Source organism: Lutjanus erythropterus, chromosome 3 (genome assembly GCF_056507025.1).
Source record: "Lutjanus erythropterus isolate fLutEry1 chromosome 3, fLutEry1.hap2, whole genome shotgun sequence".
Lineage (NCBI taxonomy): Eukaryota > Metazoa > Chordata > Actinopteri > Lutjaniformes > Lutjanidae > Lutjanus > Lutjanus erythropterus.
In genome coordinates, this window is record NC_139319.1 from 6,649,527 (window position 1) to 6,677,284 (window position 27,758).

Sequence of the window (27,758 nt, forward strand, 5' to 3'; positions counted from 1 at the left end):
TTACTGTATGCAGCCAATCGGGCGAATATGAAAGCACCAGCCATCCCAAAAACATTCCTCTTCAGATAAATAAACCCCGACAGAGATAAGTCATCAATCAGCTGGTGCGCTGGTATCCTTTACACCCTTGTGGCCACTGAAAACAGCATTCTCCAGTTTTGGAGTGGAAGACAGGAGTTCCCATTCATTTTGAATTTACTGTGTTTTGTCCAGATGAACCACTCATCCAGCATTCCTCTCTTTCATTCCCGCTGTGCGTTGCCACGGCAACCGTTTGAAATATCCGCGCACTTATGTGTTTGCATATGAAGCTCTGTGTGAGGTACACTCAAACTCGGGACAACGAGCACAAACCATCAAGGGCTGGACAAACCACACACACTGTAAAGATTGTTTACACAAACCTGCAGAAATTATTTCAGTCTTTCAGTCAGGAAGGAGCATAAAATACAAAATAAACAAGCACCCATGTTTAAGGAAATGAAGGAACATGTCATCCAGTGCAATGGCGTGGCAGTGTGGTTAAGAGTTTTTGGATACCAGCTATACCACCTCTTTAGTACAGAAGAATAAGATATATCAGGGTTCAGGCTAGCACATTCTCACTCCCAGCTCATCAAATACAACAGCTTGGTCAGCAGCCCTATGCATCAAACTGTGACGCTGTAGGTACCCCTGTGGCATCAATTTGGAAGTTTGGGGCTCCGTGCTCAAGTTTGCAATAATAAATATGCAATGTCTGGGTAGACTTTCAAAGTAAAGGCACAAAAACTACTTGGTTAGGTTTAGGAAAAGATCATGGCTGGTGTAAAAATAAGTATGTTAGTTAAGTTAATGCATGTGAGATAATTTACACAAGTTAAAAAAAAGTTAGCTAAAAAGAAGTCAGCATCGGCTATTGTTTTTACATGGGACATGAACACTGGTCCTGTTTGTTTATTCCTGCATTGCCAGATCTCTCCACACTCTGGCTCATTTGTACTTCTTTAAAACAATCAACATTTATTTTGTGCAGCGCAAAGCCCAGGATGCAGCAATGGCGTCCCTCCAAACACGTGGGACAATGGCCAAAAAAAAAAGGTTAAAAAAGGTAACAGCTGCTAATTTCTTAATGTTCGGACCATTATTGACCAGATGCTAACTTGCAATTTTCAGTGAGTAGGTTGATAGCTCAGAGGTTGTCTGGCCAATTATGATCCTCACAGTGTACATCAGGAGGGCCAGACTAGTGTTTGACCCATCCATCCACCCACCTCCTTCCTTTCTTGCTCTTTATTATCACATGATGGATATATCACATGATTTCGAAACTGTCTTACTGTAAATGTATGCCAAAACCAGTTGTTCATTTTTTGCATGTGCACCAATTTATGATGTTTGACCAGCTTAGTCATGAGTTATTTAGAAATTAAAGATCATTTCTAGTGAGTATGTTGGATAGCTACGTACAGCATGTATTAGATGTCTAATTTGATGTTGCGATGTCAGGTCCGTAATTGTATGTGACTGTGACCATTAGAACAAACTGCCCTTCTGTTCTTATTCTGCTTGTTCTCTGAGCAACGCTTTCATGGAGCGCAGGATCACATAATTATTGTAAATGCGCTGACACACTGACTCTTGCACTCCTTGCTTTTTGTTTCCTGTAATCTTCAGTGATATGGTAATCAAAGCTCATTCTACTGTTGCACTCGCTGTAAGTCACTCTGAATAACAGTGTCAGCTAAATTACTAAAATGACAATGTAAAGTGTGGATGATGATCCATTCTGACAGATGGAAATGATGCAACATTTGTGCATCACTCATACACATTCCCACCTGGAAGCTTCCCAATGCAGTCTCTCTTACAAGAAGCTCTGCTGGACTGGCTGAGAGGCTTGTGGCTGAAAGAGGGGGGACCACTGGTCTTCCCTAAACCCTGTTAAGCCTCAAATGTTTGTTCTTCTGATTCCAGGGCTTCTGCCACCTTGAATTTCAATCATATAGTTTTTACTGCCTTGGATATTGATATAAAAAAAAGGTTGCCAAGGAAGCTTAGTGAAACGGTAGCACCCAGTGTTTGTTGACACCTGATATCCAGAGTTATTACAGGGAAAATCCACACTGAATCATACAGGACAGAAAGCCAGAAGGTAAGAGCCTGCTGTCCATACTCTGCATTTACTTTGTCTGTATTTTTTCATTTTTTTCTGAAAGCTCATGGATACGGATGAAACAAAGCGGTACCTCTGGTAGACGTAGGGGCAGTGTAGCCAATAGTTCAACTAGAAAGTACTGGAAATGATGTTCCATGTCAATTAATTACTGAAGAGAAATCTCCATCCACACGTGACTATGTATGTACAGTAATGGCCACAGAGAACACCGATGTCTACAGCGCTGCCTCTTCTTTTGCCTCTTTCTCAAGAGGTACATTATTACAACCTTCTCCAGCATCTTGTTGCCAAAAACTTTTGACTCTTCTTCTTTGACTCTCAGTAGCGCCCTCTAATGGATGTATTTACATCCATGCCAACATACTGTACAAGATGCACGAAAGTATGTGGGCAGTTACGGTTATATTGTTTAAAACGTATGTGTCTAATTTTGTACGGAAAGTTCGCATTAATGAGCCTTAAATCAGTGATGTTATGTCAGGTGCTCATCCTAATCTAGGTCATCTACTGACTGCAGGCAAATCAGATTTGTTCCTAAAATCAGATGTTTAAGATGAGTGAGTGTCCATATTGTTTTTTTTTTGCAAGTGATCAGATAGCCTGGCAGTGCTAACCAAACATAAACAAGCAGGTAGTCTGCTGTTATTTTTGTTTCAAGGTGAATGTTCATTACACAAAGCAACAACGGGCATGTGAGTATTCAGGTGATTACGTCATTGTTTCCTAAATGCCCTGTTTTATACGTGCACAAGGATACAAATCTGCACCTTCTAAAAACACGGGTATTTACAAAAAAAAAAGAAAGAAAAAGAGTAGTGAACCAAAATGATGTCCATCCATGGGAGAGTTAATGAATTAGCAGTTTTCCCGAGTTGCTCAGGTAGATTCAACATACATCCATGATCATTCGAAGGTTTTTTTTTGCTATTTCTCCGTTGCACAAAATAGCCACTCACGTAAACAAATGAGGTAACAGGTTGGATGTCGGACAAAGAGACAGTGGTGTTCATTCTGACGCTAGAAGCCAAAACCTCCAGTTTCCCTGCCTTAACAACAACACTGAAAACTGAGTTTTAAAAACTCTTTACCATGGCAGGAGTTTTCAAAAACCCTCTCTATCTAGTGATCTAAAACTGTTTGTGTGTGGAAGAAAGGCCAAAGTGCACAGAGAAACCTTCTATCTATCTAGACAAACCTAAATATCTGTGCATATGTGAACCTAAGGGATCTGAAACCCAATGTACACATCACGAGAAGATTTACCCTTTCAACTGCTTCAGAATTAAAACTGATCTGAGAGAGTATATAGGCGCAGCAGCTTTTCAGTTTTAGCAAAAAAAAAAAAAAAAACACTTTGTCAAACCCATTTCTGGGAGTGATAGACAGAAATGTCACCATTCCTGAACAGCCTGCCACCAATTACACCGACTATACCAACAGAAACAGCAGCAGACCAATAATATAATTCGACTGGATGAAAGTTGTCATTCATCTTAGATTCTTCACACTTTCCCTGTTCCATTCTCCATCTTTCCCCCCCCAAGAGTCTTTTCGATCTCTCTCTCTCTCTCCCTCAGTCTCTCACACTCTGAGCCGTCTCACCCCGCCACCCCCACCCTCCACGCTCTCTGGGTGAATTTGTACATGTGGTTATGTAAGGGCGAGCAGTCAGCCTTCCTCCTGCAGCAGTACTATCAGCCGCAGCCACAGTGAGAGAGGACAGAGCCACCACCCCAATCCCTCACTACGGCATAATATAGAGGACAGGGCTTACAGTTTACCACGCTGCTGTACCCAACTAAACCACGGAGAGAATCCTCTGAAATCTGAACAATTCATTTATTAATAATGACGAATCCATATGTGTCAACATAACTAATACCTGAGTGAATCCGACTGGATCAAAGTGTATTACCACATCAGCAATCCCCATCAGAGTCATTGTAGGAGAACACATAGGTCAGTGGTTCCCAACCCTTTTTCCTTGGAGCCTGCCTTAAAACTCTATGTGTGAAGAAGTTCAAATAAAAAGAATCATTAGCATTGCATAAGTGAATCATGTGTTGTGGGCTACCATTGTGGATTAACGGGCTGTTGGACAAATGGGCTTTTAGTCCAGTGGGACTTTTTTTGGACTATTGGGGTTTTGGAATAATGGGTCAGTGGAGGAGAAACAGAATACAAAAATATAAATGAGGCAAAATCACAAGCATTACATTCAAATTGAAACTGGCAGAAACAGTTAACACACAACTGTCCTGTCTATCAATAAACTGTCTTATCACGATCATAGAGTGACCAGGTAAGTGGAGAATGCTGACTCTGGACAATTTAGCTAAATGTCAAATCATATCTTGACCGTCAACTGGATTGCACCAAAACGACAAAGGTTTCCTCTTTCATTGCATCCATACCAATTATTCCAACAAAACTGGGATGGCAAAACTCTCCAGAAAGCAAAGATGATACAAAGACATAACATTGACCTCAGACTGCTGAGACTCTGTGATGTCCTACATAAGCCAGTTTTGATGTATAGTCTGATGTCCAACATGTCTCTTGTACTGTCTGCTATTATTGCACATGAACCTCTGTTGTCCTTGAAACCAGAGCTGTTGTTTGTGTTATTATTGAGTTATGTGACAGTCATAGCACATCCACCACAGGAATTCAGATCCAGATTTGTGGGTTGAGATGTGTCTGTGAGACTGCTTGTGTACATTCAGACTCAGTAACAAAGGAACTATGTGTATTTGGTTTTTAATTTAAATTGTGTAAACTGCACAACACTCGGTTATCACTAAAGGTATGTGTCAGCCATCCTGTGCATGTTGCATGGTTGTGTGTGTGTGTGTGTGACAGAATAGATAGAACAGTGGCTGTGTGTGTAGGGTTAGATAGAAGGGGTGTGAAGTATATAACACACAGTGTGTGAATGTGTGTTTTTGTAGGTGTGTGTGTGTGTGTGTGTGTGTGTGTGTGTGTGTTTGTCGTATCATGCATGGAGCTGTTGAATGGGATTAGATATGGCTAACAGCTCAGCTCTGGCCCTAACTGGCTTGAACAAAGCACAGTCTTCCTCTCTCTCTCTCTCTCTCTCTCTCTCTCTCTCTCTCTGTCTCTCTCTCTCTTTCTCAAACACACACACACACACACACACACACACACACGTGTGTTTGTATTTATATATTTGTGAGGACCCTCACTGAAAGAATGTACCCCTAACCATCCCCAACCATCACAACCACTGCCAAAGCTCAACCTTAACAAGTGTTGGAGGGAAGCAGTCAGCTGATGTAAACTTGGGCATTAAAAATGCAGGTTTTAGAATATTTTAAAAATGTAGCTTTGCAAATGCTTAATGAGAAATGTAACAAATGTGTTTGCAGCAGCTCCTGAGATTAGCGATGAAAAGAATCTGTTTTAAAACGATGCAGGGAAAAGTCGCAGCAGTGTAAACTCTTATCTCTGTTTGACTCAAGCTGGCAAAAAGTTGCCAGTGGCTGATTTTACACTGTAAGACACCTCACCTGTGTCAACAGCCAATCAGCTCACATCAAAGTCAGCTGGTCAAGTCAATTACAAACTAGCAGTAATGGCAGATTTGGGGATCACCTCATCAGTTTGTTTGAGGAACAACCATATCTGCAATACACAAGGCTTAACATTTGCCTTTTATTCTGCTCAGTTCACTTTGTCATACATTTTATGTTTTCACCACATCATCAGTACAATAAATGTGACAAGTAACTCATCATCATGTTGCTTATTCATATTTTAAGGCACTACAAATTGTATCCAGCTACAAAAAAGCCTAAAAAGTCAGTAATTAGAATTTAAGTACTGAGAGTTGTTGCTATGGAGACAATCAACCGTCTTGTCTAGTTGCATTGTTGTGAACTGGCAGGTTCGCAGAACGTTAAAAGCTTCAACTTGTCTCGTTGCAACTCTTTAGTTGTTGTACATGTTGTACAGCCATGTTTCTACAGTAGCCCAGAACGGACAGACCAATAATTGGCTCTAGATGCAGCCTTTCACATTTTTCATGAGTTTCACAGCCACTCTGGGATGAATTTCACAATTGGAAGGGGAGGGTGAGACAAGGTATTTGCAATCTCAAGCTCACTGTTAGATACCACTAAATTCTATATAGTGGTCCTTTCATATTGTTTAGTAGCTGGAGGGGGCGGAGATTATTTCTGTGGCGTAGTTTAACAATTTACATATTCATATTTGTAGTATGGTATTTAGCAAAATTATATGCCATTTTTAAACCCATGTGCAATACTACATTCCAATATCAGGGGCCACATTATGTTAATTATTATGTTCAATATTCAATATCGTGGGCTATATGTGCAAAACTATTTTTTCTATTACATTTAATGTCATGTTTTAAGACACAATGTTACTTTACATTATTTTCATGTACTTTTTATTACCTTACAATATCACTGCCAATAATACTTTCAGTGTAATTGCCATTACTGCATTTTCTATTTAGCTTACTTTTGAACTTAGCTTATCTGACTTCTATCGTTATTCTATTAGGCACAGTTTTTTTTGCCATGTATTTCACTTATGTGATGCTCTATTGTTGTTATTCTTTTGTTACTAGAATTTTGGCACAATCTCGCACAAGCATTTCCTCAGGGAATATTAATGTAAAGTATCATGTCTTATGAACTTATCAAATATTTTGTGGGTAAAATCTTACTCTGTAAAGTAACTAATAACTACAGCTGTTGCATACGTGACGTAAATAGTAAAGTATAAAATAAAATATGCAATTACATGTTAAAGACAAAATTACTTAAATATAGTATTTGAGTAAAATTTTGTTACCTTACACCAGTGCACAAAAAGCCATTTGAACTAATAAGGACTGGCCAAAATGTCCTCACTTCACATAAATGTCCTCATTCATGAGGTCTAAAACATGGTCCTCACAAAGATGGTAATACAAGAATGCACATACACACAGACAGAGTCCTGATTTGCTCTGAACACTCTGAAGTGGAAGCGGTGCGCAGTCTTGCTGTTGCTATAATTAGACCGCTGGATCCTTGTATATAATGCTAATACTCCGGATCGGGAGGAGGCATGTGACGTCACCCACTGATGATGACGTCATCCGACTTGCTGATGTCACCGCAGCTATTTTTGGGTGCCGAGTTGTGACATGGAGGCATATCACGATTTGAATGAGTAATACGGCATGATAATGACTGGCAGGCTGCACAAGCACCCTCGTGTGTACAACAATCATACAAAAACACACTTACGCGTGCAAACACACATCTGCCTGGTGGCGCGGTGTGTGTGTGTTCTTACCCTCTAAATAAGATTCGTTTTCTAAAAACGATTCCACTGGTGAACACGTCAGCTGTCAGCTTTACATGGACACACATACACACTCACACGGTTAGTTATTCCCCCGTAGCTGTTTTGCCAAGTTCCCACTACCACATGTTCTTTGCTGCTGGGCTCTCCCACGTGGGCGAACTGTGTGTGTGTGTGTGTGTGAATAAGAAGTTAGATGAGTGTGTGTGTGTGTGTGTGTGTGTGTGTGAGAGAGGGAGAGAGAGAGAGGGAGCAGATCGTTCCTGCGTGGGTAGTGTACAGTGTGTATGGGAAACACCCCACTTTGGAGCGGGAGAGTGAGCAAGTGAGTGGGTGGGAGGCTGATCGATGAGTGTGTTCACTTTGTAGCTTGTTGAGTTGATGTGTGTGTGTGTGTGTGTGTGTTTGTGTGTTACAAAGTAATGGTGCACCGTACTGTAGTTTGTGTGTGTGCATTGAAGTGTGTGTGTGTGTGTGTGTGTGTGTGTGTGTGTGTGTGTAGGTGTGTGTGTGTGTGTGAGTGTGTGTGAACCCAGGGAGCTCCCATGGTGGTGTCCACCCCCGCCTCTATAATTCAGCCACAATTACAAGGCTCTCCTCTGCCGCAGCTAATGAAACCATAAGTCAGCCGGAGACACACACACACACACACACACACACACAACGATATAAACACACACCACTGCAGCAGAACCAACCAAGCGGTGGGAGAAATGGAGGGAGGGTGAAAGTGTAACAGAGAGAATGAAAAGGAAAGAGGTTTGAGAGGAGAAGGAAAGAAAGGTTTTTGTGTGTGTGTGTGTGTGTGTGTGTGTGTGTGTGTGTCTGCGCTCTGCCTTCTGTCTGTGTATTGTATCAGAACCATAGCGCACAGCAGATATTGACTCACATAGTAAAAAGATGACAGGATGTCACACACAGTGTTGCTCAACTTTGATAATTTGCACAGAGATTCAACTGCAAAAGTAAGCAGAAAGGAAAAAGAAGTAGCTTAGCATCAGCTTCTTACCACCTGGGAGTTTATGCAGGTTATGATTTGTGAGATGAATTATCAGACAGTGGATGATAAGTTGTATTTATGATGAACTGTGGGCCAATATTATTGAAATACCACCAACGTGTCATTATCATCAATGTTCCTGTCTCCCTCCTCAGGATAACTGTTTCAGTATGAACAGGTGTTACGTAAAGCCTCCCCAACTGTCTTGTAATTCCAAATATCATTAGTAAAATTATAAGTCGTCCGACAGGGAAACATTGAAGCAATATTACAAATCATTTACATCCAGATAATTAGCTGAGGGTTGACCAGTCCAGGGTGTTCTTCGCCTCTTTCTCAATATGAGCCGGGGTAGCCTCAATCCCCCTGCGACCCTGTGTAGGATACATGGGAATAGATAGTGCATGGATTGTTAGATGCAGATAATCAACTGTTGATCCCTTCGGTAGTAATGCCGGCTTATTACTTTCAAAATTCATGGCCATCCTCCAACATCCATCCTTGAAATATAAATAGGCTGATCTGGTATGTAGTAAACAACAGTTTTGGGGAATGGTCATGATTGAAACGGTATTACGGCCCGTCCTCACCAGAAAAACAGGTGTACAGGTGGTCTGTAACAATGTCTTGGACAGCAGATGTTTTGTGAAATGTTTGACTTGCTTAAGTTGTGTTGCATGCTGAGGCAGGATGGCCTGAAGTTCACAGAGATAGTCCCACAACCAGGAAGTCAGAGGTTCAATCCCCACAGCAGCCTGAAGCATCCTCGACAAAGAAACTAAAGACGTACTGTAGACGTCTCCTCGCGCTGCTGCTGCTGAAGTTCGTTCGTTCTCAGCTTACCTCTCTCCGTCTCTGTGCCGCGATTGCTTGGTGGCAGGGTGCGCCTGGAGGCCAGCGCATCTGGTTAAAAATTCTTCCTTTTAAACTCCTTCTGCCTCCTGCTTAAAGCCCCAGTGCAGAGAGGAGCGGAGAGAGAGGGAAAGAGAGAGACAGAGATTGCTTGAGGCAAAGCAGCTTCACAGAGAAGTGAAGGCCTGCAGTCTTCTCACTTCTCCTCTCGTCTCGTCTTTTTTTTCCTCTCCTGCTTTCATTACTTTTCCTTTCCTATTCTGTTTTCTTTTCTTCTCCACTTTCATCCCTCTATCCTCCTGTATTTTGTCAATTTCAGCTTCCCACCACAGTTGCCTTTTTGTATCATCCTGTTATTCGTAACTGAAAGGTCCAATATGTGGGATTCACCTGAAAATGAGAATAATTGTGTTTTCGTTGTCCATTACAAACGACAACCAATGTTGGCATTGGTGATGCCTTACAATGTCCCATTAGTAAGACTACTACTAACTTTTTTGCCTTCCATGACCATTTCCACGATGTGTTCCAGATGTTGACCTGTAGGAGCACAGAATGCTCCTCTGTGTACACTGTAAACATTGCAAAACAAGTGAGGAATGATTTTGTTGGTGTTGCGAAGGGAAATATGAATCAGATAAAAGGTCTCTGTCACCTACATACATACATACATACATACCACTGTTTATTTATATTGTTGTTCCTGGAAGTTGTCCCCGAGCACCTCCTTCCCTGTGACATCACAGATGTGAAAGACTGCAAGTGATGACTGGTCTGGGGGCAACGTGTAGTCTGTCATGTTTCCCGGCCAAGACACAAAAAGAATAATGACTCTACAATCACCTAATCTGACACAGTGACCACTGGAAAAGACAAAAAAACGTTGTAACCCTGTATTAAAAGCTGCCAGAAAACACTGAGGTTTTTTTGATCTGAATGGAGTTTTATTATCTCCTGAACAGGACCTGAAAGTCCTGATTTCACTTTGATTCTCTATAAACCTCCTGTGGGGCTTTGTCATTGGTGCTTATGGCTTTGCCGCACTGATTTTCATTCACATTACCACTTATAACACGCCTGGGCAGAGTTGTGACCCAGAATGGACCACGTCCAGACTGAGGCCAAAGGGCACCCGACTCGCCTATGAGTGGGTTGCCAGTGATGTCTCAATCACTGTGGACAACTTGTGAGAGTCGACTCATGAGCGTGCAGGAGAGCAGAGAGAAAGGCGTTTTTAAAAGTGTGTGTGTTAAGCTCTCAGTTCTTTTGTAGCGTCCAAATGATGTAACAATGTTTAAAATGGACATAAAACGGTGAACTTTTGTTGCATTTTGGCCATTCGCTCACATGACAATGGCATTTGGGATGCTGAAACCGCAAACCTTTAGAACCCAGTTGAGCCTCACGCTCAACCGTGTAATCTTTCAAACTGCTAGTCTACATGGCAATAAGTGGGTCCTGTGAAAACGGTGACATCACATGCATGTGTATTATGTTTTCAGTCAAATAGCCATGCACAGATAAAAGAACAACAAAAACAATGGCAGACCACCAAGCATTGTTTGTGCCACTGATTCCATTAAGCTTATTAACACCCCACCTTATCGTCCGTCCAAACAACATTATCTGTTTTCGAATATACATTTGTTTGCACTCACTACCAGTTGTTTTTCTGGATCCATGTGCACAGGGATTGTCTTCACAGTGTTGTTGTCTACGTGCTGAACTTTTTATAAATGCAAAGTGAAAACATTTTTCCTGCATCACTGCTTGTACGTTCAGGTATCTGCTTTATTTTCATTGTTTTGTTAAGTTAGTGCTGATAAACAACCCAGCAATTCCTGATTTTGCTGCTTCATAACAAAAGCTGTTCAATGACAAAATGACAGAGAACTTTTTGTGAAGAAAAAAGAAAAGGTCTTCATACACGTTCTGCAGCTGTTGACTCAAGCCAACTGTGCATCAGTCAAAAGACACACCTTGAAGCAGGTAGCCCTTTCATACTTGAGACACCAATACCTGCTTCAAATGAGTCAAGTGAAGAGAATCAGCCAAGGAAGACACAGTATGTTACACGTTACATGTTAATTAGCTAACAAGCTAACAAGCTGTCAATTTAGCTGACAAAATCAGTTGGTGTAAAAATGCTAAACCTGTTCCTTTCTTATTTCTTACTGTAATCAAAGAAACATTATTTCTAAAATTGCAATGAACTTTGAGTGGCTAATGTGCCACTGCTGTCACTGCTAACTATATAGGTTGTGGCTGAAATGCAAAGCTTGACAGGTGTAACAACAGTACTGAAGGCCGGTGGGGGTTGGGAAATGGTCAATAAAGATTTGATTACAAAATACAAGCTTACCATATATTACATGCTGTCCAGGATAGCATGCACTCTGTGTGTGCGTGTGTGTGCGTGTCTGTTAACATCAGCAGTGTGTTCACCTCGAGTGAGTGATAAATCAAGTGTAGTACAGGTGTGTGTGTGTACAAGTGTGTGTACGTGTGTGTGACAGGAGACATTTCCGCTTACTCTGGAAAAAAAGATATGTGTGTCTGTGTGTGCATACTGTATGTGGCTTGTATGGGGGGGGGGTCCACCTTGAAGACAATTTGCCCTGACAGCACATGTCAATGAAGAAGAGGAGATGGGGTTAAAACAAATACGATGGAGGAGGAGTGGGTGGAGGCGGAGGAGGAGGAGGAGGGGAAACTTGGTGCAGTGCCAACTCTGAGGTCACCTTAATATTTGATCTGCTTTGGTGAATGGAAACATCACAGTACAGAGAGAGAGAGAGATACAGGGATGGAAAGAAGAAAGTAAGAAAAAAGTAAAAACAGAAAAGGAAGGAAAAATGAGATGGAGAGTTATCTTCGTAATTAGAAACAAGATCAAGGACAAGCACCAGCGACATGATGTTTCCTTCTCCAACAGCCATTTTTAGGTGCCCTTGAGCAAGGCAGTCAAAGGCTAACTCTGATTTCTTACAGTTTAAATCGAATTTTACTACTTTTGGTCATCATTTCTATTAGTTAAGATGACATTGTACTCTGGGAACACATCACTATGACAGTGATTGATAGGGGAAGAAACATGAGCAGTCAGACGGTGAAAGGCTGACCCCTAATTAGGGGTATCATTCAAAAAATTTGATACTGGTGTCCTGAACAATATTTTTTTGTATGCAAATTGTATAAAAAGTTCAGAATTTTTTTACAAAATAACATTCTACATTATGGTAAAACTTAAAGACAAATGCTGTTCAAAGACTTGGAAGCAACTGTTAAAGCTCCAGAGGAAGGCCCTTTTCCACCGTGCCACACTGAGCCAAACCATATTGCGCCAAATTGTATTTCTATTGCCACTTACAGCGCACCGAGCTGTGCCAGCCCTTCCTAAGATGGACCTACTCTGGAGTGACGTGCTGGGCTGACAGGCCGAGTCAAACCGAGTTGAGACAGGCCAGCTCTGTGTATGGAAAATGACCCGTTGTGTTGGCTGTACCAAAAAAGAGGCAGCAGGCTGATAAGGTCTGAAAACCCATGTAGACAAAAACCGAGAGTGTGCACATGATACCTCCTGTCCATGTCTCTGCACGTTTGAGAAAAGAATGAAAGATATAATGACAAGGTTGAGGAAAGTATTCAAATATTCGTGGGTAATTTTCTGAAGCTGCAAAGCCTCGAAAATGGTATTTTTTTTACAGCCCTGCTTCGCTGCACAGCAAAACTGTGTGCATACAAGTATGATTAATACGTTACAAATCTGACCAGATGACTGCATGTGCTTCTTGTTCCATTATACATTTTTAATGTGATTAGTGCAATGTTATTATTACTGATAAATAGTGTAATAATGATGGAAATAATGGCCAAAACTACATATATAATGTACAAGTTGTAATAAAATTAAATCATAACCTATATTTTAGTTCTGCAACCTGCTGCATAAATTAGCGACCACCAAACATCACTAGAGATCGGAGTTTGTGGACTTCATTGATACCAGTGCCATTATAGATAATGCTTATTGTTCAGAATCTTTAACGATCCTCCCATTGATTCCTGATCAATTTTCTGTGGGGACAGCACACAGGTTTTCAGCAAGAACACAACTGTTTTATTATGAGTCTGAACACAGTGCAGAAGCAGATTGGAAAAAGGCCTAGCATGTGACTCAGGTGTGGAAAAGCTCCACTGTTTAATTTGGTTGAGAGGGATTTCCTGGCTGAGAGATGATGGGAGAGTTGAGCTAGCTGTAGCCTGGAAGCTAGCTGTAGCAAACAGTCTGTCTATCATTGTCTACAATGGATGGAATGAGGGAGAATATTTGTATAGCATTTGTTTTCATTTAGGTTGCCTGCATGCACGGTGCTAATGTTATTCCAACAGGATCTTTACCGTCTCTAACGGACATGCTGCTTATAGCATCAGACACATATCATTCCTGGAATTTAAGTCCACGTTGTGCAGAAAGATCAGCATCAGTGTCAGCATATTGCTGGTGCTTACATCCTTACTTGGAATGATCATTTTACAGATATTACAAATAGCACTGCTGGCATCTTTCTGAAATGGAGCCAAGCTCTGGACCGCTTCTTCCTCTCCGCCATGACTCCCTCTTGTTTCCAGCACTGTCTTAGTTTGATGTCATTGTTTTGCAATGTGCAACTGTAGGGAAAACCATACCGACATCTCGCAGCCCATCCTCACCTGTCCACATGTGGAAGAGGAGTTTCAGTTACAGTTCTTAAGTTTTGTTACATACATGATTTTTGTCACTTGACATGTGTAACATACTTAATTTAAGCCAAACCACAACCTTTTCCTAAACCTAATCACGCCTAAACCTAACCAACTGTGACCATTTTACAGTGGTAACCATGTTTAATGTCGTCTGTTATGTGATATGACATATATAACATAATTAAGGTCCAGTAAGCCTTACACTGCTGGCAGTTATATATGATGTTCTGGGAGTCATTTGCAATCGACCTACTCTGTCTTGTTGGTATGACTGTGAGATTAACTGAGCTAACAAAACTGATGAATATTTATCAGTAGCAGAGCATTAAATGTGATTTTTAGTGGTTCAAGACATTCTATTTCAATGGTTTTAATAATAATATCAAGAAAAAAAACAATGGTTTTAATAATTATTTTGTGTGACGTATCCATTTGTGTTCTTACAAATAATGAGACAAAGATATAATGACAGGTGAAAGGAGGAATATGATTATCTTCAACAAGGCAAGCAGAATTGTGCAGGAAGCTGAATCGTCATGAAAACCGCTAAAAGTTCAGGAATGTGACTTTGGTCGCCTCAGAAACCAGATCGAGCTCCGTGACCACGGCAGCGCCATGACAACCCCGAGGCCAATCAGCAAATCAGCCACGCAGAGGGCAAACAGACAGACAGCTGATGGACAGACTGATAGGGGGGTGGAGGGGGGGAGGACAGCGACAGACGGAGAGTTAGAGAGATGGAGTGATAGAGCGATGGAGAGGGGACTGATAGAAGGAGACGGACACACTGCACAATGGAGGAGAGATCTTTGATACAGATAGAGAAGAAAAAAGAGGCAGGAGACGGAGAGGTGGAAATTTGCAAGTAAATTTATTGACATGATTTAAAGGAAGTAGTCAAGATACAATATAATACTAACAATGCACTGCAACCATACATCATATATTAAAAGGGATTTCCACTTATTTGATATACCGTTTAAGGCTCCAACTTGCTATTAGGACTGCAGAACTAATTTTTGCATGCACAGTTGTTGCATATTGTTCCTTTAAAGGTCTTCCATCCACGTCATTGAGTATTCGGTCATTCAGCTGTCATACAAGGCTATTTGTAATAATGATAATAATATCTTTAGCATGTGTCCAGTGGTGGTAATTATGACAATGACAGTTATTTTTCTACTTGATGTGTGTGTGTCCAGGCGCTGTACGAGCCTCAAGTATCTTCCCCATCCTGAGTGTGATCCTGCTCTTCATGGGGGGGCTGTGCATCGCCGCCAGCGAGTTCTACAAGTCACGCCACAACATCATCCTCAGCTCCGGCATCCTCTTTGTCTCCGCAGGTATGAAGGGGAGGGAAGGAGTGGAAGGAGGCGAGGGAGGGTGTGGGAAGGAGGGAGCGGAGGAAGAAGCAGGATAAGCAGGAGATGTCAAAGTGAAAGTGTGAGAGGCAAAAGAGAGGGAGAAAGAGAAAAAGGAAGGACAATTATGGAAAAAAAATGGAACGCAGAAGGAAGAGGAAAGAGAGAATCAGTATGAATGAAAGACAGGGCGAAGGGAAGTGGAAAAAGGGAAAAACAGAAGGAGGGTAGAAGTATATATGATGGAACGCATCTTCAGAAAATCAATTTTGTTTTGGAATCAACATATCTTTCTTTGGGAGCTGTCAAATGAATGGATGGAAACTGATAGAAAATTGGACAGAGGACAGTACAAAGATGTTACCCTTAAACCTGCACTCATTGATTTTTTTTTTGGCCAACTGATGGCAGCGAAACAAGCTGTAACAACACTGACATATTGGCTATCGCCTTATAAAGCTGATAGTGCTAAGGTGTATTATTTCTTTATTTAAATGTCGTGCAGTCGGTGAGCAATATTAGCATTTATTAAGTGTCATGTTTCCGGCTACCTGACCAATAAAGGTCCAGTGTTCAGTCCTTGTTTAGGTGTTATGTCACCACAAGATAGTTACTAACCTGGTCAGTATGTCGATTTGTGTTAAGCAGAAGCTTTATGAACTTTTTCCCTAAAAACTGCTATCGATTATGGCCAAAGACAGCATTGTGAGAGAGAACCAAACCAATAAAGTTCCAGGCCATTAAATTGAAACAATAAGCTGAAGCTGTTATATCACTCCTTTAACACAAACAATGATTTAACCTGGATGAAATCAATATTGGTGTAAGTCTACGCTATAGTTAGAATATTTTCCACGCTTCACTTTGCTGTTAGGCAGCTGCCGTCTGTGCTCTCTTCACAGCCACACAAAAAGGACGCGGAGGCTCCTGGTCCTCTGCTGCTTCAGTCCACAGCGAGAAATGTTAGTTCAGACCCGATCAAACGTATTAAAACACTAAAGTCACACTTAAGTCAAACAATAACACAAACTAACTAATAAACACAAACGTAAACTCCTATACCTCCTGTAACCTGTGAGGTCTCTGTCCATGGAGTCTGGTGGCTGTAAAGAGAGCAGAGACGGTCACTTCAGTTCCCCGTTATAAAACCCTGCCTGATGACAAAGTAAAGCAGCGAACATGTCGGTGTGTCAGTGAAAGTTACGTTTGTTTGATCCATCCATCCCCTCCACCTCCTCCGAATGCAGACGTTCTCACTCTTTGCACTGTGTCACCTGATGCGGATGAGCTTTAATTGAAGTAAATTTAAGGCCTGGTGTGTCTCATATGTGGATGTAGTAAAGGGATATTTCTCACTCACTCACCCGCATGCTCATTGAAGGCTGGGTTTAGTTTTTCACGCATAACACTGCTGGAGTTTCACAGGAAAACAGCATTACAGTATCTGGTCTCATAGAGCTGTTACCATGTGTAACTGTATGAGTTGCGGAGGGGCGTGACACATAGTCATTTGATCCATTGTTCCAATAAGAGCAGATTTAATGTCAGGATACAAAAAATAAAGTTAAAAACTTTTTTTCATTTGACTATAACTGGAGATTCAATACTACACTCCTCCATCCAGTCATGTTTCATGAGGGACCCCTTTGACCCCTTTTTTATGAAAAAAAAAAAAAACTTATTCAGCAGCGTATAAAAGAAAATGAGGACACAGAGTTGAGGGGGAAAAGATGAAGAGGTGAGGATAACACCTGACAGAACAGTATCAGAGCATATTAAAGAGACTCAAATAACTGTTTTGTGGAACATCTGAAATTAAAAACGTACCGTTTTTGAGACAGCCGAAGCCACAATGGCGCTCGCTGACCACCAGGTGATGTGTTGCGTAGCTTTTGACGTATGTGCACCATTCAACAATGGCCTCAGGACCAAACTAGGGAGACAAAGATAGCGCAGGTTGCCATTTTGCCAGAGCATTTTTGTGTTTTTGTGTGTGCATGCATGTGTGTGTTTGTACCCTGGTTCTAGGCCATGGCCTACTGTGCTGCACTAGATAACTAGTTCCCCTCCAAGTCAGAAGTGAGAGATGCGGTTCTCTCTGTTTCTCTCACTCTCTTTCTCACTGTGTCTGTCTCTCTCGCCCTGTTGCTAGGCTAAGAGGAGGCCACTGGGATTACACTCTAAAAATAAGGTGTCCCTGATACTCCTCTGCTCTGATCCATCTCAATCAGGCCCTCACAGGCCTCGCACCTCACTCTGCTTTTCGCTCTTTAGACAGGATTGTTTTCACTCTTTATCTGCATATTTGTCCTTTTGTCTGTCTGCCTGAGAGTAAAGGTGAGACAGACGGGAGAGACTGGCTGTGAATTTGAACATAGCTGCAGACAGGAAAGGCTGGAGAGGGTGCACTACAGAGATCCAGAGAAAGACATTTAAAATAAGAAATAAATGTGAGCTACCCCAGTTTGCATCTCAAAGGTGGAGAGAGAGCAGCAGGGAAAAGAGAAGAGAATAGAGCAGGTCCCTTCACTAAACAAGAAAATTTAACCTTGATTTTTGAAATGTTTTTAATGCCAATGACTCCAGCAGTCAAAGCTGAAGAGTGGACTCTTTATCTCTTTATCTGAACTATTGACAGCAAAACCGTCAATAGTTCAAATACATAGCTGTTTTTTTTAATTTTACCTGAATTTGATTCACTGTAATTCAGAGGGTGTTGATAGAAAGTCTAAAATACACACGTCCATGTGGTGTTTTTCATGTGTTGCAAGACATATCAGGAGTAAAATGAGCAGTAAACGCCATGTCTGAACATTTCCTGCAGTGAGAAAGAGCAGTCTCAAAGAAACAGATTCAGTCAGGGTGGGATTATGATGTCACAAACCTAAGGAACCAATCCCGTTAATTGAGGGGGTGGTGCTTTACATATAAATAGTAGCAATGGCCGACTCACCAGAGAAACCAGATGTAGCTAGTTACCATGATTAGCAGGCAAAATAGAGGAGAAGCCAAGTGCAGCTACTTATAATTGGGGGTGGGGTTTAGGGGATGTAGGGTGTGTGGAGAGGGCAGGGGCAATTTATATATTCATTAATCCTTGAATACTAAATGAAGGCTAGGCGTAGAGCTATATGTTAGCCATTTTAAAGGGATAGTTAACCCAAAAATGAATCATTTTCTCATCCTCATGCTCATGTAATTTATAATCTTCGAGTCAACTTGGCATTGGAGACTTGGATTACACCAGACAAGAAGTATGTGGGCATTTGAAAACTGGTCACCATTCACTTCCATTGTTTGGGAGATTCTACAACGCGTGTTTTCCTGTGAAACCCCAGCAGCATTTTGTGGACTAAAAAACTAAACTCGACCCTCAATTAGCATGAGGGTGAGTAGATAATGAATTTTAATTTTTGGGTGAACTATTAACAAGGTGTTTGAACTTATTTTGCAAAAAGAAAAACATATCAGACACAATTTATTTCTTCTTGCGGTGCATTTTACATTGGTTAAAACACGACTGGAGGTGGAATCAAAAAGCTCAAGTCCACGTGAGGTCATGAGTCACCGGTATTAAAGTCTGAGTCGAGTTACAAGTCTTTTTTGATTTTGTCAAGTTGAGTCTGAAGTCATCAAATTTGTGACTCAATTCTGATTGCAGTCCAGGTCATGTGACTCGAGTCCGCACCTCTTGTGGATACCAGTGACTCATGAGACAGCATGAGCTCTAGAAACATGGGAGTTGTGCACAAGTATGTGGATTGCAGGAGGAAAATTCTTAATTGGTGTGAATCACAAAGGATACACATACAGTATATCCATTCTTATTTCATCTACTTGATGGAGGCTTTCTGATTTTCTGCCTGCTTCTGTGAAATGTGAAGTAGAGGAAGTTTTGTCCTTAAAACCTAAGGTTTTATTCTGCACCTGTAGGAAAAATCATGAGTGCTTTTGTTCAAACTGTGACCCACTCTTAGATTCTTACACTGTATTTTTTTTCAGCTGACAAAGATAATGACTGTGATGACTTTGGTAGTTTCATGTGTGGGCCCACTTGAGTAACAGTTTGGCTGTATTTTAGTTTTGATCTAATCTCTCTCCCTCTTTCCCTGTCCCAGGCCTGAGCAACATCATAGGAATCATTGTGTACATATCAGCCAACGCTGGGGACCCTTCCAAGAGTGACTCCAAGAAGAACAGCTACTCCTACGGCTGGTCCTTCTACTTCGGCGCCCTCTCCTTCATCATGGCCGAGATGGTAGGCGTGCTGGCCGTGCACATGTTCATCGACCGCCATCGGGAGCTACGCGTGGGGGCGCGGGCCGCCGACTACCTCCAAGGTGCGGCCATCACGCGCATCCCCAGCTACCGCTACCGTTATCGACGTCGCTCACGCTCTTCGTCCCGCTCCACGGACCCCTCGCACTCCCGCGAGGCGTCACCAGTGGGCCTGAAGGCCTTCGGGACGCTGCCCTCCACCGAGCTGTCCATGTACACGCTGCCTAAGGGCCAAACGGGCACCCCGACAGCCACCTATAACTCCACGGAGAGGGACCACAACTTCCTGCAGGTCCACAACTGCATCCAGAAGGACCTGAAAGACTCAGGCGGCCACAGCAACACCGCCAACCGACGCACCACTCCTGTATGAAACTGACAGAGGGACCTCAGACACTCAAAAAAATCAGAGGGAAATTGGGGGGAGGCGGCAAAAGACAGATCATGGTGTAAGGTGACGGAAAGAAGCTTAAATGGATAGATGGAGTGAGGGGTACGCGACAGAAGGGAAGTTCTGGGCGCTCCACAGCACCTCAGATGATCACTGAGTTTCTGTTTAAAAAAAAGGAAACAGAGAAAAAAATGCATAAAAAAAGAAACATGCATGATTTTCCCATCTACCATTGTTTAACAAGTTTTGAACATGTTTGTAAAGATTTGAGGGGGAGGATGGGGAAAGAGGAGTTGGGAGGGGGGGTGGCAGGTGGTCTGTCTCGGGGCTGTGGAACCGTGGAGTGGTGGGCTGGGCCAGACTGCCCGTTAAAAGGTGAACTTTATATTTTTTACTCTTCCTCAGTCTGATGAAAAGGGGGCGTAGTTGAGACCTCGGCCCCGCCTATGATCCCGCCCTCGCACTTCCATCCCACGAGCCCCCCCAACACACACACCCTGACCTCCCTTAAACCCCACTCCTTTCTTTAGTTGCTGTATCTTCTTGATTTCATTCTTTATTCGCATTAATACTGTGAACCATTGCGGTGTGGGATTTTAGCAGGGAGCAATTCAGGCCGCAAAAAAAGAAAAAAAAAAAAAAGAAAAAAATACATAAGTTAATATATGTATTGATTATATATAAATATATGAATATATATGTTAATAAATCATGACTAGACTTCCCTGGCGCAAAAATATCAACAAGAAAAAAGAAAACAAAGTAATCTACAAGTGAAATTAAATCAAGTCGTCATGGAAACCAAACAAAGACGGAGGATTCATCGTGACTGGCTCATTTGACGGGCAAAGGCGTCAGCCTACTTGATAAACTGATATTGGTTAGTATTAGACACATCATTACATTCTTTTACAACGACAAAAAAAAAAAATCTTTTGGCCTTCCGCCGAAACCCTGGCAGCCATCGTTGTTCAGGGTCAACTAGAGGTGAAAAGTTGACCTCGCTTTTTTTGCTCCGAAAAGGGGCGGAGCGAAGAGAGAACTCTGGGTAATGGAGGATCTCTCAGCAAACTTGAAGAAGACTGTGGACAATGAGACGTCACTACTGCCAAAGACACAAAGTAGTACGTGAGAGAACATGGCTACCAGCGAGGTGAAGCTAAGTGACTCCAAAAAATTAAGAATTTACATGCATGCTAATCAAAAATCATCCGATCTGCTTTTAAGGAACCTATGTTTTGAACAATTGAACAATGATACCATGTAAGGGCAGTGGGGTGACAAAGTAGAAATTAATGTTACAGTACTGTGTCTATTTCAATTTTTCTTTTCTTCTATTTTTTTTTTTGAGTGGGTAATTTGGGTTGGGGCTTCATTACGCTTGAAACAAAAAGAACAAACTTTGGAGAACGTATCAATGCTTTTTTTAACAGAAGAAAATCTTATCTTGCCTTTTCATTTACTTTTATTTTCTCGGTTCCTTTGAACTCTCACACAGCCTTAGTCTCTTTCTTTGTCTCATTTTTCTTGTTCTTTGGTTTTGCGTTGTGTTGTTGTAAATGGGAAATTTAAAAAAAGCGTAATGTCTTTCAAGGTGCCAAAACTGAATGATTCTGAACTTGGATGCATCAAGTCCTGATGACGAATAAAAATTGAACCCCCCCGTAGGGAACAGAATGAGTCTGTGTTGTATCATGTTTGGTTTAAAAACAGAGTTACAACATCTCATGGGCCTCATGCAAGAACATTTTCACACTCTTAAATTTCTTTTACTTTTTTCATACAAATGGCTCGTATGAACATGTCACGTCAGATTTAGCAAACGCTGATAACTTCAGATACCTGTGCAAATGATCTGTTTGTGTATAATTGTGTATATGTGCATGAGACTCATATATTAGAATAAGGAATGCCCAAATAAGTCCATATAAGACTATGCTTCCTGCCCTGAAAACGATCTTTACCAGCTTTCAGATGTCCGTAAAGGAAAATCTGTTATTTAACAGCGTCAGCAGTGAAATTAAGACCTGCTAAAGCCAAAAGTGCTGTTAATACCGTGCTACCCGATGAGAGTTGCACTGTCTCTGAAATAAAGTAATGTCTCCATATGAAAATAGCTTTATGGAAAAAAAAAGTCTTGCCAGCAAGCTGATCATTGACTGCAAGAAAATAGAGGGTCAAAGGGAAGTTTCCATCATGTTCGCCTGGACAGCAACTTCATAAACCTGCTTATGAAGACAATACGCCCAGCAGTAAGTAATAATACATCATTAAATCAATGGTGATAGGCTTTATGTGTAAATTTACAATTACATTATAATTTGAAATAGAGTCCAACAGGATCATGTTGATGTAATTATGAAGTGTAATTTATTTTTCAAACTTAAAATGTCTTCATACATGAAACATTAGTCATTAGTCAAAAACTTTGGTTTGAATAACAGCAGACTAACTGCATGTAACTCTACCACAAGTCTCAACCACTCATCAATTGTGTTTGTATTTGAAGGAAAATTCAAAATGCGTGAATGCGACAAGTTCTGCTAAATCACTCGTACTCACCACTTATGTAAGAAGCCACCAAAAGAACCAGGAGTCGCTGGATAAAATGACTTAAGATACCATGAGTTATTAAGTGAGGTAAATATAACTACAAGGAACAGCAATGTTGGTGTTGGTGATGTATATTGTGCAAGATAAGAGATGTAGTTCACTGAGTAGTTTTACACAGAACTAAATGGTACTTTACTATGTTTTTTATGACAAACAGCGACTTTGTTGTCTTGTAAAAAATAGTTTTAATCAAGTGGTATCTGCCAGTGGTAGAAGAGGAAGAAGAAGGAGGACGCAAGGTTGGATAGAGATGAGACCTGCTAGAGTACCTGCCAAAAAGGCTAAAGGTTTTCAAGCAGCCTTGCAGCATTCGCTATCTAAGTTTTCAAAGTCCCCTGGAAACAAGAACAACCTCCAAGCTGCAATATACACACTGAAAACGTCAAATTAGTGCTGCTAATGGTACGAATGTAAACAAGCTAACAGCTGTTACCTTTTCTTTTGCAGAGATGTAGTCATTTTAATGCAAATGTTCCACCAAAACAAGTTCCCCTCAACACTACTTAGCAGAAGCACCGTCGCTGCATCCTGGGCTTTGCGCTGCCCAAGACATTTGAGATTGGTTTAGAGAAATGCAAACAAGGCAGGGCATTTTTTTCCCCCATAGTCCAATGTGTATGCATGGCATTAGACCTTTCTCCAGCGCTGTGCACTGTGGTGAAAGGTCTGGCAATGCGAGACTAACCCTTGTCTAAATGTAAGGGTCATGTGATGGGACGCCCAATTTTCAAATCCCAGTGTTGACAGGTATGTCCTTATCTTGTCATTCTCTCCCAAGTTACCAACAATTTTGTTTGCATCATGTCTCAGTGCCCCGGCTGGGTGGGCTGTCACTCAAATATATAAACAGACCCACCCACTTACAGTAAGAGCTTGGAGGGTAAATGCATATTCTGATTCAGATTTTTTACTTCAAAACAGAGTAATTTTTGTGATTTGAGTTGTACTTTACTGTAACGCATCCATGTTTTCAGTGGCATAACTGCCAGAGCACATAACCTCATCATACACTACATGACAGCCCAGTATTGCAGTTAGTGAAACTGTCACAAACTGTAATCTTTAGATTTGTGTGCATGGACAGGCATTGTCCAGTTTTTCATGACAACACAAATTTCAAAGGAAAATGGATGAAGGTAGTATAAAAAGTGGCAAAGTCCACGCAGACAGGTAGCTGGGATGGGTATGGGTCAAACACAGGACCGTAACAAAGGAGACCAGGTTCATTTCCATTGAAGACCAGTGGGGCTTTGCACCAAGCCAAACCGTATGGTGCCCAGTTGTATCTCCATGATCACTTTCAGCACTCCGAGCCGCGCCCGAGATGGACCTACTCTGGAGTGGGGCCAAAATGAACCTGACCCAGCTCTGTGCCGACTGCATTGACATCTCGCCAGCCATTGCCAGCCCATGACAAGCTTTCTTTCTCCCCCTTGAGGGTTGTCATACTCAGCTCATATGTGTGCAGGAGAGCGGAGAGAAAGACGCTTCTTAAAGTCCCTTGCTCAGATGTTCAGCTCTCAGTACTTTTGTAGCTTCTAACAGAATCTTTATGTTTGAAATGTAGTTTCTCCCCTCTGTCACAGTTTGTACTTTCAGGTACCTACATTATTTTACAGTTTCCAGCACTGTTAAATAAATAATGAAAACAACACGGGACTTTTATTGTGAAGAATTTAAGGAATCTGTGTTTATCTCAGAGATATATATAAACGGTTTATCCACGTTTATCCATGTTTTGAGGCCTAAACCCAACCAAACTGCTTTACCTTGGGAGTGTAACTGGATGTTGCAAATTTATTATTGATAACTTGATCACAGAAACAGAACAACTTCGGAAAATACATTAATTTGAAAGTGGTGCCACAAAAAAAGTGCTTTGTTTACATGGACAATATTTCTTCAATCCAACTGAAATCATTCTGATTATAATTTCCAACTTGAATGTTTGCATGGGACCTAAATAAAGTGATTTAAAGCCGAATTTAACATTTTTGATATGTGTAAACTAGTTTGACCAGCTGTGAAGCGTCTGATATGTTGGAAACATAACAGAAAAAGAAGAAGAGGTTCGAGTTTGCCGACTGGTAGAAAAAAGAAGTGATTCTGCAGTAATTTTTCACTCATATCAAATCCTGGGAACAATAATAGCGCCTGTAATTCTTGTAAGGTTTCTAACAGAAAAGTTCTGTTTTGCCACCACCCTGTTTCTGTTCCTGCCAGAAACTTGTTCCTGACACATCACCTACCCCCACGTGTGGCAGACGTGCAGAGAAAGAATATTTAATTGCAGCCAGAGAGAAATGATTGGATGAATCGCTTACATGGTTGTTATTTTCCTACTGAACGGATTTTGAAAGGTTTACACCACCCCTCTCAACCTGATAGAAAATTCATTCCGATCAGGCTGAGGTGTTTACATGAGGCGCCGATTCAGAAACACAGACTAAATTAATTTTCTGTGACAATTTCACAAATTTACGTGAGACTGTATTTTGCATGCACTCATCAAAATGACCAGCCGCTGCGGCAGAACCTGCCTGGATTTCACCATCTCATACTGCACATTTTCTCACATTGCTTCATGTTGTTGGGTTAATAGTGGTAGAAAATGCAGCAGCACATTGCAGCACAGGCGGACCTCCTCAGGGTGCAAACAGTGTGTACCGCAACATGTTGGTGGGGTTTAATAATACTGTTACACACAGCTTTTAATCCACGGGTAAAGTATGTGGTACAATTAACAATACTTCCACTCATCCACTAATTCCTTCTGTCATGTCCTTGTGCACTCCATCACTTTCTCTGATTCACTGTCATTCATTCAGTCTCTCATCTTTGCATCCTTGATCACTCATTCACTCCCTCCTGCTCTATCTCCCTGTTAGCTCTCCAGTAGCTGCCTGACCTGCCATTCCATCAGAATAAATGTCAAATTCTTCAACATCAGCCTCGATGTCCTGCTGCATGATACTCTGTCTCTATGTGTTCTCTCCTTCTCTATCCCTCCTTCCCTCCCTCCCTCCCTCGCTCTCCCTCTCCTCCCCTGGTGCGATGATCAAAGTGGCTGGCATGTCTCTCTGCAGTACTGCTGTGATCACTGAAGAGAGGCGAGCGAGGGAGGGAAGAGGAGGGAGGGAGCGAGGAGAGGGAAAAGGGAGTGGAGCGGTCGGACGGCCTGACTCAAGCAGCGCCGCACTGCCCCCCTCTGGTGTGGAGGAACATAATGATTTTATCACATCAGTGTTCGAACTCGATGACCTCGCCAAAGTACATGGAACATATATCTTCCACAACAGCGCCTGTTAGCACCATGAATATATTGTAGTGGAGGGTAAATTAGTTGACTTTCACATTTGCAGAGACGATTTTCCCTTTGAAGACTAACATCAGTATGACTCTGAATTGATGCATTTGGGATCTGGCGTACGCTGCCAGAATAGACTTTAAACAGTATTGAATTATAATCAGATACTACTACTACTATGCAGTGATTAATTACATTTAAATTTAAATGATGCATATGACTCCAACACGTAGCATCTGTCGTGTCTTGGCAAAACAAAACTGCCACTATTTCTTGGGGCTGGGAGAAGTTGCTAGACAACCACCAGTTACCGCTCCCAGCCAGGAAATAGTCCAGTATATAACCCCCACAAACATGGCAAACTGTTATTTTTGTCAGCAGTGTAGGGACTCCCTAAAAACGTTGCATTTTGTCTGGATGGGTGCGGTTTTGCAGGACGTAGTAGTGAACACATTGGCGAGCACTGTGACCGCTTCAGCCCGTGCGCTGAGTTCATGAAAAATAGTTGGACTGAGTGGCAAAGTATAGGCTGGTTTTCAAAGTCTGTGAAATAACACATGCATACAATATGAGACCTGTTTATTTGTTGTTTATATGCCTTGCAAGCCTATTTGAGCAAGATACTACACTGATATCAGAATACAAACCCCATATCTTTGTATATGTTTTTGTTGTTGGGCATAATTAAGTCCATCTTGTCAATATGTATAGCATTAGTTAGTTCAGGGGCTGTAGTGGGGCTAAACCCAAATAAACTCAGTGAATTTACTCATCTATTCAAACTCAGCTACATCAATAAATGAGGGAAAGCAAGTATTGCATTACTGTATTTACCACTAGAGTGTATCTTTGTTAACTGATGATCAAATGAATAAAAAAAATTGTCTCTGCAGTTAGCCAGCTGGAAAGACTGTTGAAGGCGCTTGAAAAACCCACTGGGGCGCTTTCAGCTGCTAATAGGTACCGTGCGAGTCTGTATGAGTCGCCGAGCAGCGGTGACAAATCATTAGTATGTGATGAGTTGGGAATGAGACTGGGCTGGTAGCCCGTGTGATGCTGCTGCCGATGCTGCGGTGTCTGTCGCTCAGACGTGAAACCTACCTGCAGTTTGTGTGACAGTTAAGTTGAATTGAATTGAAAACAAGGTCTCTTTACTTTTATCCAAAAGAAGGAAAATAGTGACCAAAAATATGTTGTACTAAGTTTAAAAGTGGAAAATTCCCTGACATGTGTTACATCTGTACAATAAATAAATATTTCTACAGAGCTACAGCAGGACCGTGCGAGAACAGGGGGTATGAGGGAAACAAGACTGACCGTGCATGGCTCACTCCACAAGCACAACCTTGATTTACTTGCACACGTGTCTGTTCACGCCAAACAGGCAGGCGCAAGCTAATGAGCAACATGCTAACAGTTAGCTGTGCGTGTGTTTGTGTGTTAGTCTCTGACAGCACCCTCCCGAGAGTGTTGTGTCTCTTTTTTCCCCCCCTCGTCTCTGACATCCACAGCTCCATGACTCCTCCGTGGGTCACCGCTGCATACAGGTTGAGAAGCAAGAGTGATGACGAATCCACTTTTTAAACACGAAAGTTTGAAACAAAAACTCTGAGCTCTCTGTGATTCTTCCTCCTGAAGCTCTGGTCTGTCCCCACCTCTCAGCAGCTGTCTGTCAGCACTGTGCCTCTGTTTCGCCTCCGTGGGTTTGT

The 27,758-nt window shown here is 41.8% G+C and overlaps 1 protein-coding gene across 1 annotated transcript in view; it reads left to right on the forward strand.

Moving 5' to 3' along the window:
• Positions 1-21,809, forward strand: part of cacng2b (calcium channel, voltage-dependent, gamma subunit 2b) — a 90,790-nt gene extending 68,981 nt beyond the window's left edge. Inside the window, exons 3-4 of the mRNA XM_084714808.1 lie at positions 15,302-15,442; positions 19,579-21,809. Coding sequence (XP_084570934.1) covers positions 15,302-15,442; positions 19,579-20,111 — 674 coding nt within the window. The 3' untranslated portion in view covers positions 20,112-21,809. The remainder of the gene's footprint in view (positions 1-15,301; positions 15,443-19,578) is intronic.
• The last annotated feature ends 5,949 nt before the right edge of the window (positions 21,810-27,758 follow it).